This window comes from Brachionichthys hirsutus, chromosome 7, assembly GCF_040956055.1.
Source record: "Brachionichthys hirsutus isolate HB-005 chromosome 7, CSIRO-AGI_Bhir_v1, whole genome shotgun sequence".
Taxonomy (NCBI): domain Eukaryota; kingdom Metazoa; phylum Chordata; class Actinopteri; order Lophiiformes; family Brachionichthyidae; genus Brachionichthys; species Brachionichthys hirsutus.
This window is the reverse complement of record NC_090903.1, coordinates 9,700,828-9,716,455: the sequence shown is the minus strand read 5'-3', so window position 1 is coordinate 9,716,455 and position 15,628 is coordinate 9,700,828. Positions and strand designations below refer to the sequence as shown.

At 39.7% G+C, this 15,628-nt stretch overlaps 1 protein-coding gene across 1 annotated transcript in view; it reads right to left on the bottom strand.

Moving 5' to 3' along the window:
• The window catches only part of LOC137896042 (protocadherin-15-like), an 88,064-nt gene extending 72,785 nt beyond the window's left edge, over window positions 1-15,279 (bottom strand). Inside the window, exons 1-3 of the mRNA XM_068741572.1 lie at window positions 15,189-15,279; window positions 7,932-7,946; window positions 6,539-6,604 (exon numbers count right to left, since the gene is read on the bottom strand). Of these exons, the coding sequence (XP_068597673.1) occupies window positions 6,539-6,604; window positions 7,932-7,946; window positions 15,189-15,279 (172 nt within the window). The remainder of the gene's footprint in view (window positions 1-6,538; window positions 6,605-7,931; window positions 7,947-15,188) is intronic.
• Between the last annotated feature and the right edge of the window lie 349 nt (window positions 15,280-15,628).

Here is a 15,628-nt window from a genome sequence, read left to right as displayed (position 1 = left end):
CAATGAAAACTAAGTATATTGTTTGTACACACAGATCCTTAGTTTAGCATATTAGAATGGTAAAAAGTAATTTGAAATATGTAATGACAGACGAGGGAGAGAGAAAGAGAGAGAGAGCACAGCAGCCCTTTGCTGAGGGAAATATGTATTTGTCGAAATGACATGTCAAATATATGATGCTGCAACACCAATCATGGTATTGTAATATCGGAGAACTCTGCAACTAGCTCCAGCATGTACCGACAACAGCCAAGTTTAGAACAGCCAAGGTTAGTATTAAAACTCATAAAATGACATTTACTATGTGAGTTTTCTCATTGTGACATTTTTTGAGGCGCTATAGAAACTTTGATTGCATGTTCCCATATGAGCTGGAGAAAAGACTATCAAGTGTGAATGACAGGCACTTCAAAATGACTCAAAATATTCAATTCAGAATATCAAATGAGTGCATACACAAACAGAGTTAAAGGCATACAGGTTCTTTGCTTTTAAGCATCCACCAGCAAAAGCTTCGTGTGAAAATCAAGCAAAATCTCATGGCATAGCAGAAAGTTAGAATTTAATAAGCAGCATTAAATCAGGATCTGGGGTGGTTTTCAATGTTATACGTTTAGAAGTTTGGAAATAGGAGTCTTATGAGTTCATGCATCCTTCTCTAAACAGAAACAAGGAATGACTGCAGCAATGTCTCTTACAGTCCTACCAACAATGTGCACAAATGGATTTTTTAAACACCCCTCTGTCTAAATACAGAAATACATGGCTGTTTTGGTGCAAGAGATTGTGTGGATTTCTACTCACACATTGATTCTTGTGTTGAAGATTTTAAGCACCTTAACTACGTCACAGCAGCAAACACAACTGTTCGTATCACTATAACATGGATTCTCTCAACATATTTATTTCCAAGCATGACACGGATAAATTATAATTTTAAAACTGATCGTCACCGAAATGTAATCATCTATTCCTGAAAACATTCCCATCATATCCTCTAAATTTAATCAAGATCCGCCCAGAACTTTTTGAGTTATCTTGCTATCGGACGGACAAACAAATGATTACATAACCTCCCTCTTGGCGGAGGTGATGATGAAGACACATCTTGCAGATACTAAGCCAAGACACATCATCAGTGATGTTAGCTGGTGTCATTAGGTTATCCGAGGCTTTTGAACATCATACATCCTCACTGCGGGCGTTTCACTGTAATAATAGGCGGAGAATATTTCCCAAGGAGGTATCCACAAACCTGGCATCACTGTTTCAGTGCATCAGCTTCGGGATAACTCTTCTGATGCGGCGATACCTCTGCTGCTTTAAAGGAAGTAAAAGCTCCTAACAAGAGATTTTCTTTTTAAAACTCAATTTTGCTTCATGGAAGGCATTTTATTGCAGTGCTGGTTATAGATTCGTAACGTAAAGGGATTTTCCCACTCATCCGTGCCAGTGGTGTGGAAAACTAGTAACAGTCATTCTGCTCTATATTCTCTTCACGTACATAAGGAGAAGATGCTGCAGTGAAAGAACAGTGGGATCATCTCAGAGAGATGTGAAAAAACAGATCCTACGATGACACTTTAAGATGTCAGTCTCAGTATACTTTGGGGAAATCCATCTGTATAATCCGGTGAAGTCTGTGTGCTCACAGCATGGCCATCATATATTTTAAAAAGCATTCATTTTAATCACTTTCTTTTTCCCATCTAATGAAAGCACCTTAATTGATGAATCCTATACTTTCCCTTTCTTCTGTAACGCGTCGAGATAAGCAAGACAGATGAAGCGGCTTTGCTTGGAGATCAATTTTCAGAGATTGAGAATTTCATACTGATATGTAAAACCTTTATTCATGCAAGTAATTACATAGAGCAGTGTAGCACAAGAAAAGGCTCTCTTATGGTGACGATAAATACAGTAATTTGCAACAGGGATGTAGGTAATTATTGTGGCTTTAACTCTACAATATTGTTTAATCGCTGCTTTTACTTGCACATCCAACACTTAAATAAACTGCCAAAGAAAATCAATAGCATCAATATAACAGGTAGTGCAATTAGAGATGAGTGAGCGAGTAGGAAGAGAATGCTGCAAGCAACTTTAAATTCTATAAACTGAAAAGAAAATCCTTCAGAAATATATCAAGTTGCATAAAAATGTCTTTGCACAACCCATATGAAACTCAAATACATTATGGTGTAGCTCACTGCAAGGCTGAGCCGCCTCTGTTATCACATCTCCTGTTACATGTATCTTACATTTACACGTATTAACACACACACACACACACACACACAGTAACTACATTTAAATAAAAGCAAGTGTAAAATGCTCTGTTGAATAAAATGAGTAAAATATTCACAGCACCACAAAATTAAATTGGCCACTTGGGTGGCTCCACATTATTTGCCCAGATGTTTCCCCCCTCCTATTAAGATGTAATTATGAGTCAGAACCACAATACCCAAGGTCTTGATCAGCAAAATTAAAGCCAGCCAAGCATAAAAAAAAATGCTTATTTAATGCTTTTTAAACCTTTTTTTTTTCCAACTCAAACTTTTACAAAATCAGAGCCCTCCCTTACCAACATAATATTTTTTCAGAAATGTGAATGTAAATGGTTGGTTCTTCTATAGTTGTTGGCTCTGATGAACTGGCAATTTGTCCATGATATACCACATCGAGATGGGATAGGTTCCAGGATGCATTTCAACTTCGAATTTTGTAAGATGTTGAACGCAAAGAAGCTACAATGTGGACATAACATTTTATTTAATTTGTCGCAACACATTGTTGCTTATCAGGTGTCATTTAACGGCATCCACATTGAGCTTTTTTTCTTTCTCATCTTAGATTCGAATGCTGCAGAGCAAAAAACAAACAAACAAATAAAGGCCAGATGCTAAATTCACTGTGGAGACTGGTGGTTAAACCTGCAAACACATTTTACACGTTCTAGACCTGACTTCAAGCACTGTGGATGCTGGGTCCAAACTGGAAGACACATGGACTTGTTTTTAAGTTCACAAGTATAGCCTGCATCGTTCATCATGGATCACATGACAAGTCTTCAAGATTTCATGAAAGACTCAATGTGCATTAACTCCTGCACTCAAAATTCACCGTCAAATCTTTTTGCTGCTCTATCAAGGCTGCCTTCTTTAGCCGGTTAACTCGGTTCGATAAACAGAAGCACAGAGTCGAAACATGGCATGCAAACAAGACAAAGAAAACAAGGAGTCAACAACAGATAAGAGAAAACAGCTAAAACGCTGCAGAAGTTTGAAGTATTTTTTCTTCATCTTCATACAGACACAGTTTTCACTTCATTTTCCACCAGGCAAACAAGCTCTAAATTTTCTGCAAGTTCATGAATCTGCTGAGAAAATATATGAAGTAGTGTGTCTCTTGAGACATCAGCAGGGCTCACATGTCAAACGAGAGCGTCTGGAGATAGAGATAATAGTCAGCAGGATATCCACTGGGTCATGATCTAACCACCTTGCAGAGGGAACACACGGTTTTAGATCACCTTTCTTTCAGGCAGATTTAATGCTGTGTTTGGAGGTGCATCATTTTGATCTAGATATCTTGTAGTGGCTTTAAGTTGGAGCTTGACGGCTGTCCGTGCCATAACTTGAAATGCACCCAAACCTCAGTGGCGAGGGACATTCAAATGACAACTAGAATTAACAGCAAGTTTCCTTCAAAAATGAAATGTGGAATATGAATAAAAATGAACTAGAGGCAATTCAATTGGCAAGCAGCTACATTTGTCTCTTCCTTCCAGAGCATCAGTGTTAATCAAAGCTTTGGACATTCACTTCATAGCATACTGTTTGCAGTCAAGCATGTATTTCATTATTTGCATCATCAGTCTGTAGATGTTTTTTTGCTTGGATTGTCTCATTCAAACGGACGTCAGTCTTCCTCGAGACACATTGGTTTATCAGCACTGAGAGTGAATCGACCTCGGCAGATTCACCACATGGAAGAATGCTACACTGGTTTATGATTTTCTGTTGCACAGGATGAGAGGATCCTTACATTCCAAACGGTTGATGTGCATTATGAATTTGACGAGGCAAGATAAAAGCTAGGCGACAACCTCTTCATTTGCAGACACATGCATTTCCCACCAATGTAGCAGGATGCTTTAAGTCACATTATAAAGCGTAACCTCTCTATCTGCCCCTATCCCATGAGGTCAAATTATTTTTTATTTTGCTCATGGGATGAATAAGGCATCTATTACTTTCCGCTTGTCCCATCAGGGGTCGCCACAGCAAACCAACCTTCTCCACTTCACCCTGTCCTTTGCATCGTCCTCCCCAACACCAGCTACTCTCATGTCCTCCCTCACTACGTCCATGCATCTTCTCCTGGGTCGACCTCTAGTCCTGTTCCGTGGCAGTTCCATCCTCAGCATCCTTCCCGATATAGTCCCCGTCTCTCCTCTGGACATGTCCAAACCATCAAAGTCTGGTCTCTCTGACCTTGTCTCCAAAATCTCTAACCTTCACTGTCCCTCTCATTGACTCATTTCTAATCCTATCCAACCTGGTCACTCCCAAGGAGAACCTCAGCATCTTCATCTCCTCCACTTCTAGTTCTGCCTCCCATCTTTTCCTCAGAGCCACAGTCTCTAAGCCACACATCATGGCTGGCCTCACCGCTGTCTTGTATACCTTTCAAAGCTAAGACATCTATATAATAACATATGGTAGTGTAGTGAGACCTTATTTGTTGCATCTGGCACCTGTCAATGGGTCTGCAGAAGCAGCAGCTTGGAAAAATTAAGCATGTTCATTTGAGCCACTCGGTTACTATTCCCTCATGGCCTTCAAAAACATCCAGAAATAAAATATAAGCTTAAACTAAACAAAAGAAGAATAAAAATGTCAATGCTTTCTGTCTTGACTGAGTCAAATTAGATCCCACTCTCAAAGAATGGGCTCTTTATTAGAGCCTTGACAGTTGCAAATGTCATCACGTTTCTCAATGATGCACCTCTTCCAGAGGGAACCATACACTCTCTGTGCTCCTCTGAGAAGTGTTACATTTGTTCTGCTGAAGAGCCGGTTGGAAACGGAATTATACATGCATTTGTTTGTCTATCCTTTTTGACCTCGACCAAACAAAGCAAGACAGATGGGTGATTATGTTGTTTGTTCTGTCATTCAATGACATAAATGAATATAAAGGCCAATGCACACAATATATGGAATCTTATTAAGTGCCATTTGCATGGTTTCCGTGTGACACTTTTAGAAGGATAATAGCTTTGGTCAATAAATGGGGTTGCCAGTTTTACATGCCATTATGGGGAAAGGAGACTATGGGCTGTTCCATCAAGGAGAGATAAATAAAAGGTTGGTGAAGCCAGAAGAGACCCATATCCCAGGTATATCAATGCTTTATGAGAAAGATTAGCACAAATCTACACAGGGAGAGCATTTGCACATGTGGGGCAAGGGAGGCTTCCGGATGCAGGCTAGGCTATCTCCATCTTGCACACTCCCCCGGCCTCATCACCCCAAATCCCAGCAGCACACACAGAGAGGAAGAAGTAGATGAGACAGCATTGCAGTTTGGATGGAATGCCATTGCACTGATAAACAATGGCGCCATCTGACAAAGAACAAACCAATCATATTGTTGGGATACAAATATACCCTTAAGGTCTATGCATATGTGGATTGTGGAGCCTATCTTCAGTGAGAGCTGCTTATTAAATGCTATTTAAGTGCGGTGCAAATATCTGCAGGGAGAATTCGGCGAGGAAAACACACACCTGCTTCATTTAGGGAAATGCATGACTCATTCTCCCAAGCAGCAGTCAGCACATCCTATTACCGGTACATGCTTATGCACAAGCACACATCGACAAGGCACGTACAGCAAAACCCAGCCAAGAACCGTAGCAGAAAAAGAGAGAGGAATCAGAAAGAGGTGCAGGTGATGGAGGAAGAAGAAAAAGGAAAGAGGAATGGAGGAGTAGAATAGCTTCACCAGACTCAAGTGTGTGCTCCACGCATCAGTGACTGCTGTATGGGAGTCACTGATGCATATCACAGTGAAGACAACCTGTGTAGGGAGCAGACTACTCATTAATGAAGCCCCATGTCATGCCTGAATGCCAAACACCATCTGTAGTCACTCACTGTGACACACACACGCACACGCACCTCTTTCTGAGTTTCTGAGAGCAGAAAATGCACACACCAACAACTGTATTGAGCTTATCTTTCATTTAAAATACAACCGTATTCAAAATTCAATAAATGTGGCAAAACATCTTCCAAGAACCAGAACCATCCCGTCTCAAGAATACCGTACTCAGCTGCTACACTTCAACAATGAACAATCCTGGCAATGGGAGGGGGTTAGGGGGGGGAGACGCATTGTGCATTGCAAAAGCGACATTCACTGTCAATCCTAACAGTGTGATCCAAACCACTGGAGTGCAGGAACATTTAACAAAATTAAATACGGAGTGAAGTGGATCAAAAATAGATGAGCAGCAGTTACATACCGTTGGGGCTCTCTTCATCTATGGTCACTATGGTTGCAGGGGGGCCCGGTCGGGACAACTTGCACTCTGCATATGTAAAAAAGAAAAAAAAGACAGCATCAACATAAAGTGAAATCATCAGTTTGTTTTTGTTTCTTGTATAATGTAATTTGCAGTCCTACTAGTATATTATGTCATAGCAGCTTATGGAAATGACTGCATGTTGAGTACAATAGAGCTCATGTGCAAAACTGTTGGCGCTGAAGATACAATGCAATGATATGCTTCACTGGTGCAAATAAGTAAAGTACAGTATATTTGCTCAAGGAAAATATTTGATTTAAATTCTGAGATGTTTTGGGTGGTATATTTAACTTGATTTGTAGATCATGCTCCACATACTGTATTTTGAGGTTGATTCTGTTTTGTTTGTGACCCTTCACTGCATTTCTGCTACATTTCCTTTCACTTCTTCTGTCTGATATTCACAATAAAGAAAAATACCAGACTAAAAATATTTTAAATTCGGAGTTATTTAAACATGCTGTACCTTGATTAATTTATTTGATGCTTCTTAATATTATAATTAATATTCCTTTGGCATTTGCTACAGAGTTTTAACACAATGCACTTGGGGTAACTTGTCACATTCGGGATGTTTCAAAGCAATCACCTTCAACTATAAAATGCATTACAGTATGTAATGCATCAGTATTATTATCTTAATAGATAATAATTTTTTCAGCAGGCTGGTCACTGTCATTTAAAATGCATTCCTCTGCTAATACATCCTGACTTTTATTTATAGAGAATTTTAAATGAATAATTGATTGTTACATTATCGTCTGACTATAGCTCAGAACAATTCTGCAACAACAAAACAAACAAAAAGATTATGTAAATATTTAATCAGTTTCAGGGAATAAATCTAAAAAAAATATTCAGCAGTGTCTATCTGTCATGCCATAAGCCATCACATTGACACATCTTTTTATAGCAGGTGGCATCAAGGACTGCTACTGCATAAACATCAATATAAATGGCCTGCACGATGCCGACATCAGACAAACAGGGTGGTCAAAAGCATGTGCAACATCATAAGCAGAGCACCGGCGAGAGCAGCTTCACAGATGGAGGTCACAACAGCTAGATGGTTGGAGGAGAGGGGATGCAGGTATTGGCAGTTCGACAGACAACACCAGATGGGGCAGCAGGAGAGGTGGTCTTGAGAAGACATGAGGACAGGTGCTGCAAGGCAACATGGTCCGCAGCTGATGTGTGGATGGTTCAAGATTAAATGTCTTACAAGAGGGATGTGAGAGGGAGAGAGTGGGATGGAGGGAGATGTAAACAATAGAAGAGAAAATAGGAATGTAAAAATAAATAAATAAACAACAGATGTTTACCCGCTTACCCTCATACTGCCAGTCTGAAGGGGTTAGTGGAGCCAGAGGGAAGAGGACAAGAAGCATGGAAGAAAAGAAACGCATGAAACAGTAGGTTGAGGAACAGTTCTGATGTTAGGAAAAAGAGATAAAACATACTTATAAATAAGAACATACAGTTTAAGAAAGGCAGAAAAAAAGATTCAGGGGTAAAAAACAAAAAAAGGTTCCACGAGGGAAATTTTGTCTGTTGGTGAGACACACACACATCTTGCCAGAAAAATATCTTCTTGCCACCAGTTTCTGGCAGCTGACCTCATTCCATAAGAGAAGCAGCGAGTGCTTTACAAATATGAATCAAATTAAAAACTAAAACATTTTATCTCACTATATTAAATGTTCAGGAAAAGGAACACAGTGTGAAAGCTCACTACAACACACATGCATGTTATTCATCTCGTTCTGTCTCCCCATAGTTAATCGCCCAACCTCCACCTTGTAAAATATTAAATCTGAAGGAGTGTTCTGTCATGTGGTGTCCTCTTACATTACATGTAATCATATATGGCCATAATAAAAAGGCACATGGTCAGTGACACCGTGTGAGTAGTCAGTGCTATAGGGTTTCACAACCCTCTGTTGTTCACCTGTTACTGAGGGAACAACAAGGGATTGTTTTCTCATTAAATATGTATGCCTGCAAGCCGTTGCAAAGGTACTGCTACAAACATGAAGACATGGTTGTCTTCATGTCTTCACAATGTTGAGATATAAACACAATAAATAAATAGCAAATATGGAATATTTCATGCAAATCAGTCATTTTTAAATAAGTTTCCTCTCCTTCTGTCTTTTGGTTTAAGTTGTCATTTATAAAGAGTTTATATAAAACATATATGGAGTTCAGATGCATGTGTAATAATGACAACTCATATTTCACCATATGTGACCGAATGCATGGAAATGCACTCTCTGATGAGCTGCGAAGCCCTGACAACCTTCCCTAATCTAAAATCCCTGTGGAATAATTATCAACACATGCTTAGCATGCACTGCTAATAGTTCTGTGATTTTGAAGCAATTAGAAAAACCTGTACCCATCTGCCAAAGAAATAGCAGGATGAGGGTTTCCTCTAATAGCAGCAAAATGAACAGAGCAAGTAGGTCATACTTCACAATTGGAGACATAAACATGAAGAAACATCAAAATAAATATGCAAATGTGCTCTGAGAGAATATACTCTGAAGAAGAAATGGTTTGTGTGTGTGTGAGAGAGAGAAAGAGAGAGAGAGAGAGAGAGAGAGAGAGCATAATTAAAGTAACTTCTGCTCATTTTAAGACACTTTTTAAGGGATTACAGACTGTGCACATGCACATTTGCGGATATGTCTACATGTGCATGTCTTTGTGTCTTCAAGTTTGAGGAGTTGTCGCTGTCGCACTCGGAGCAAGAGAATGGTGTAAAGAGTCGCATCTGAAGATAAAGAATAATACCAGCATCTGGCTAAAGTTTCTTTAGTCCGGTCAGAGCGCAGACACATTGAAGTCGGGTAACGATACAGATGCATATACAATAAGTCACACACACACACTGAATCTCCTCCGTTACAGTCTTAAAGGAAGTGAAACGATGCCTACCTCTTGCCAAATTTAAACCTTTGAGCAACAGCTGAAATTTTGCAACATATCATATAGCTTTCATGTCACTAATCACCCTCCTACATTACTCAAGATAGCAAAGCAGGGTGAAACCTGAAGACATCCACAGATGCATAGCTCTCAAAATAGCACTTAAGTGCTATCCAAGGACTGATTTACAGAAAGAACTGCAAGCTCACATACTGTGGTGATGCCATTAAATAATGTTCATCAAACAATGTGCATTACTTGGCCTGATTAACTATGAAGTTCAATATGATGAGTCAACAGATAATCAAAGAAAACTATAGAAAATTGACAATATTTTCACAGTTAAATTTCCAATAACATTGCATTTTATCACTAGCTGCGTGCAGAGAACTAACATGTGTACTTTATACATGAGCCGTGCAACATGTAGCTCAGTTTGATAACTAATCACTGCTTCCAAAAACAGGAGCTATCATAGTTAATGGGGTGTCAATTCTCTTTGATCATTAAATTTGCACAAATTACTGCACACATTTGTATGAGTAAAAGAGCTCTAGGATCATTGACTGGAATCTTAACAAGCAGCCCGAGGAGTGTCTGAGCTGTATGACTGGCTGTTTTACAGAGCAAACCTATAATCTCTCTGTGATTATGACAACAGAATAACTTTATCCTTAAAAAATAAAAAAAGAATAACCTAATCCTGGGCCAAATCACGGTGCAGATTTTATGACATCATAAATAAGCAGAAGCAAGACTTTTATGACATTCCCTGGACAAATAATAGAATAGAAGCCAACCATAATCCTAAACCTGAAATATATTTGTGTTACTTCACAAAATATAAGGGAATAAGACTTAGAAGCTAAAAATTATATATATATTTTAATCTCTCAGAGCAGGAGCATTGAAGGCATACGTCAAGCTGACTTCACATGGAAATGGGTTTTTAAAGAAGTGAAACATCAACACAATATTCTAATTTTGCCCTAATTTGCCTTTACTTTGAGATCTTATCCCTGAACAACACAACAACTTTCCCTTGTAGCTGTGAAACCTCCATCCCCAAATAATTGCTGCTTATTTCACAAAGCAGGTGGAGAATAAATGCAAGCCAACTTCAATCACACGCACAGCATTTTTCATTGCAAAGACATTACGTTTTACAAAAGGTTTTTTCCAAGTAAATAGTGATTATAAACCAGTGAGTAGAAAACAGTGTCCTGGGATATTTTTTTTTTTGGTAATAATAATTTAATAAACTCCGTTCTACAGAATACAGATAAACTATACACTCCACTGTATCTATGTTATTTTATTCTATTAATAATGGCACCATCTGAGATCCAGACCAGCGGTTCAGAAATTCAAGTGTTTCAAAGACCTGACCACTATAATACTTAAAAAGCACTTTTACCTGCCACTCGATTTAACAATCCATCCGTTGCTGTGGCAACGTCGACAGAAGCACCTTTTAAGCAACAAATTAATTGAACTGACATCCTGCATTTGGAGATTTAAAAAGAAAAACTGAAAGGACCACTACTCTACTACTACTGTACTTTTTATTTTGTTTTAAAATTATTTAGTATTTTGCTCATGGGATGAATAAGGCTTCTATTACTACTACTGTACTTTTTACTTGTCACATCGGGGGTCACCACAGCAAACCAACCTCCTCCACTTCACCCTGTCCTTTGCATCGTCCTCCCCAACACCAGCTACTCTCATGTCCTCCTTCACTACGTCCATGTATCTTCTCCGAGGTCGACCTCTAGTCCTGTTCCCTGGCAGCTCCATCCTCAGCATCCTTCTACCGATATAGTCCCTGTCTCTCCTCTGGAGATGTCCAAACCATGGAAGTCTGGCCTCTCTGAACTTGTCTCCAAGAAAGGACCACTACTCTAACAAGCAATGGTTCAGAATCATCGGTAAATTATTTAGATCAACACGGTATCAGATCATATGTCCTCTCCACAAATAAAAACAGATCGAAAGTGAAAGAATGGCCTGAATTTTGCAAAAGCAATGAAGTAGGAAGTCATTCCTAATCCCTTAGATGGATGGCAAAACGCCACCTCAAGGCTTCTGTTAGCATAAATCACATCGAACTATATTTCCAGATCCAATCATAAATTGTTCTGCCCTTTCCGTCTGTATGTACAGCATCAGGCCCTATGCAATGATAAGAAATATCATGGACAGGATTTGTAGCTTTAGATATCCAGAGGCATGTCTGCTGACCTATGTTTGATGTACATTTACTTAAAAAGGTTTAAGGGCAAAGGTTGTCTTCATGACTAATCTCCAGGCTGGCCGGAAGGCTGAGACAGGGATGAACAGTGATGAAGCAAACCTGGCCGGTGTTCTCATTTCCCTGTTGGATTGATAGGTTACTTTGCATGACGCCATGTCAAGTGGGGTATGGGGGCATTCTGGGGCAGCTCAGTCTGGCCAGGCAAATGATGATGAGAGTCAAAAGGCAGCTGTCCAGTCTCACTTCCTGCTAGTGCTTTGGTTTTTGACGTTTCTATGGATTTATAATAATAATAATGTTATTATAATGTTCTCCTATTGCATGCAGCAAGAAGGTCCTTGGTTCGATTCTACCTGGGGCCTTTCTGTGAGGAATTTGCATGTCCTTTTTTAAAATGTAATTTCTTCTTTTTTTATTTTAATAGCAATTCAAAGTGCTTACACTGAATCCATTAATCATTCACGCCACAGTCACACTGACGGTAAACTATATCCGCAGCCAAAGCTGCCCAAGGGCAGATGGACGGAAACGTGGCTGCCAATCCTCTCCAAAAGCCTCCCTGACCACCAACAAACACATTCATACACATTCATAAACCAGCGTGAGTGACACTGCAGGCATGGTGGGTGAGGTGTCTTGCCCAAGGACAAAAGGGCACAGAATCTCTGGGACTGGACAGGATTCAAATCGCCAACCCTCTGGTTATTGGATAGCTCGCTCTACCTCCTGGTCCAAGGCTGCACGATATACTATATATATATATATCTAGTGAATTCACATTCACATTCAAATTCCAACTCCTTAAAAGCAACAGCAATTTGCTTTGAGCAGACTTTATTGATCGTCAGTGAGCCACAAATACAGAATTAAATTGTGCATGAGCCATGATATTCAACCAGAATATTAGTTATCGATGGCCTTTGTTAACACAAAGAAATTCAGATAGTCACAAACAGTTGTCCAAAAACTAGACAACCATTGAAGAGAGTTTCAGGCTTTAGGAGTACAACGACATGCTTCGGGCATTTTAGAAGCATTGTAAATAAATTTGGCTAAAAACCCACACTTGCATTGAGAAGTCATCAAAGTTCAATACATACATATACATAATTATGAGTTGAGAAATGGGCAATTTATTTAAACCCATTCAGACATAATCGAATGCATTATTGTCAGGTACTTTAGTCTAATACACAGTTGTGTAACAATATGCATTTCCTAATTTGCAAAAAAGTCTGAAACTAAGTATCTCTAGCTATGATTAATTTATTTTTTCTCTATGGAATTGTTGCAGCTTTTATCTCGTGCCACAGCTCTGCCTCAAGACAACACATCTGATGCAACTATTAACCAATAAGGATCATGCCACCAAACAATCCAAGAAGTGAAACACAACTCTCTGTAAAACAGCACTTGGGAATGGGACTGTCAAATATTGAAGAACGATAACCCTGCATGTACACATCCTGCCATCCAACACTTCCTCACCTGAGCACATAAAGCTGTGTGGAGGCAGACAATTTTGTGTGCTTCCTGATTTGTGTTGATGTTTGGTCACTGCCTCTGCCTCCTATCTGCTCCTCACCAAATCTCAAACCAAAAGGAAGCAAAGGAGTAAAAAAGGAAAGTGTCTCTGCAGCCTTAGATTATTCTACAATGAACAAACTAACACAACAGCATAGTACTGTAATTTAGAAGTACATTTCGACAGTGTGCTGGAATTCCACAAGCAAAGAGGCTTGACACAGCGAGGTCGGCGTCGAGTGTGAGGTTTAGTTGGTTGATCTAAGCTTCTGGCCATAGCCTGGAGATCTCTCTGACCTGTGATGTCACTCTAACTTGAAAACCAATTCAGTTTATTTTCTGCTTCGAATTAGATGCAAACTACTACTTTCATTCAGAAGAGCGATGTTGCATTTTGACCCGGCTGTGCAAAGGAGTCTTTTGTCTCAGTGTGAGGTTAACCACACAGGCAGGTAGGGAAGACTTTGCAATCACGCTGGTGGTGAACAGTTCAGCACCCACGTGATCATGCACCTGGCTCCATCATGGGCCTGTTGGTCAGGACTCCAGGCGGCACTGGGACCAATTTTACCAAAAGTGCCCCTGGATGATCTTGAGCTGCCTGATTACAGTCTGCTGGAGGGCAGATTAAAATTCCTTCCCCCATCACACTATTCCCACACTCCGCAGGCTTCTGATGCAGCCAGACACAGTCTGCACATCTGGCCTCTAATCGGACAATCCCAGAAATAGACAAACAATTGTGCAGAAATCCTGAGAGAAAGAGGGGTATGCAGATGCCACATGGCAAAGGGATCTACAGCATACCAGATAATCCCTAACTTACACACAAATACAGATGAGCATGTTTGTGTGTGGGTGTGTGTGGATAGTTTACGTCTGTTCACTCTGCTAAGCACAATAGTCTACACCCCCCCCCCCCCCCCCCAGCATTGGCGGACTTCACGAGCTCAACAGAAGTGCATATGTGCAGTTAAAAAAGAATCCCCGTTAGAAGAGACGTCACATACAGTCACAGTAACGGTCAGAAGATCCCTGTTGGGGAGGAGAGCATGAACTGGCACATGGAAAAGAGAATAAACATTATCAAATTAATTTAAGTGTATTGTGAAGGAAATCCTGGGATCAAATACAAGAGCGTAGACATGCAAAAACAGTCCTTAAATGTATTAAATGGTTGCTCAAATTCATCATTTACATACTAGAAATAAATATCAGTGGGTTTGTTTTCCTTTTGAAATGCTTAACAGTCAGTTATTCGATAAACAGACACAGATTAGTAAATTATAGACCTTTTGCTTTCATAAATAATACATTTTAAGAGACCTGCATGAATGCATTCAAATGGTGGAACAATAAATGAATAATTCAACACTATTTATTCAATTAAATACAGACAATCCAATAATGTTTGTCATTGTCAGTCCTGCTTTCACATCGTCATTAGTTAAGGAGCTGGGATTTGTTATCGCTCTACAAATTAAATAATGGTTTAAATAATGCTCAGATGCCACCTGGAAATTTATTCCACAGCACAGTGCCATCTAAATATTTGCAGTTGCTATTTTCATTTGATGGATGGAAATAAACAAACAGCACTGACAGAGCCAAAAGTCAAGGCGTGCCTCAAGGTGGGCAGAACAAGGTTGGTTTGGAGATGAGGGGTGTGGCACCGAGCCCCTCATCAAACCAAGTTTACAAACAAACACAAATCAATAGATTTTGATAATATCAGTATTGATCAATGATATTTGAGGTTTTCTGACACTGGGGAGAAACAGCCTCACACATTACACGTTTCCTCCGGGCAGGCAGCTAGAGTTCAGTGAAGAAAGGAAGGCCTGATGGGGTTCACCTCAGTGCTGCTGCTCATACCTTCTGTGGCCTGGCCCCAGCCGTGTGTGAGCAAAGACAGGAGTGCCATTCCAGTTCCCAGCCACCTGACGAGCCACCACCCCCGCTGCATCTTCAGTCAAGCGTTATGGCCTGCCCACCTGGACCAAAAAAAAAACAAAGCAAGAGAGAAGATTGTTCACTCATTTCTCAGTAAGCCTACAGCAAACCCATATGCACAGCTGTGTAAAACACACACACACACACACACAATTAGGTTGATATTTTTCAAAAACACATTGTTCTTACAAGCCAACTGTTTTTACAGAGAATAACATAATCCACTGGATTATATGAATCATTTGGAAATGTAGAGTTAATTATGGATTACTCACAAAAATTGAAATGCAACAATGATTCGATTTTCCACACTTGGATTTAAATGGGATTACAGCAATTATGTAATTTGACAATGTTTTCTT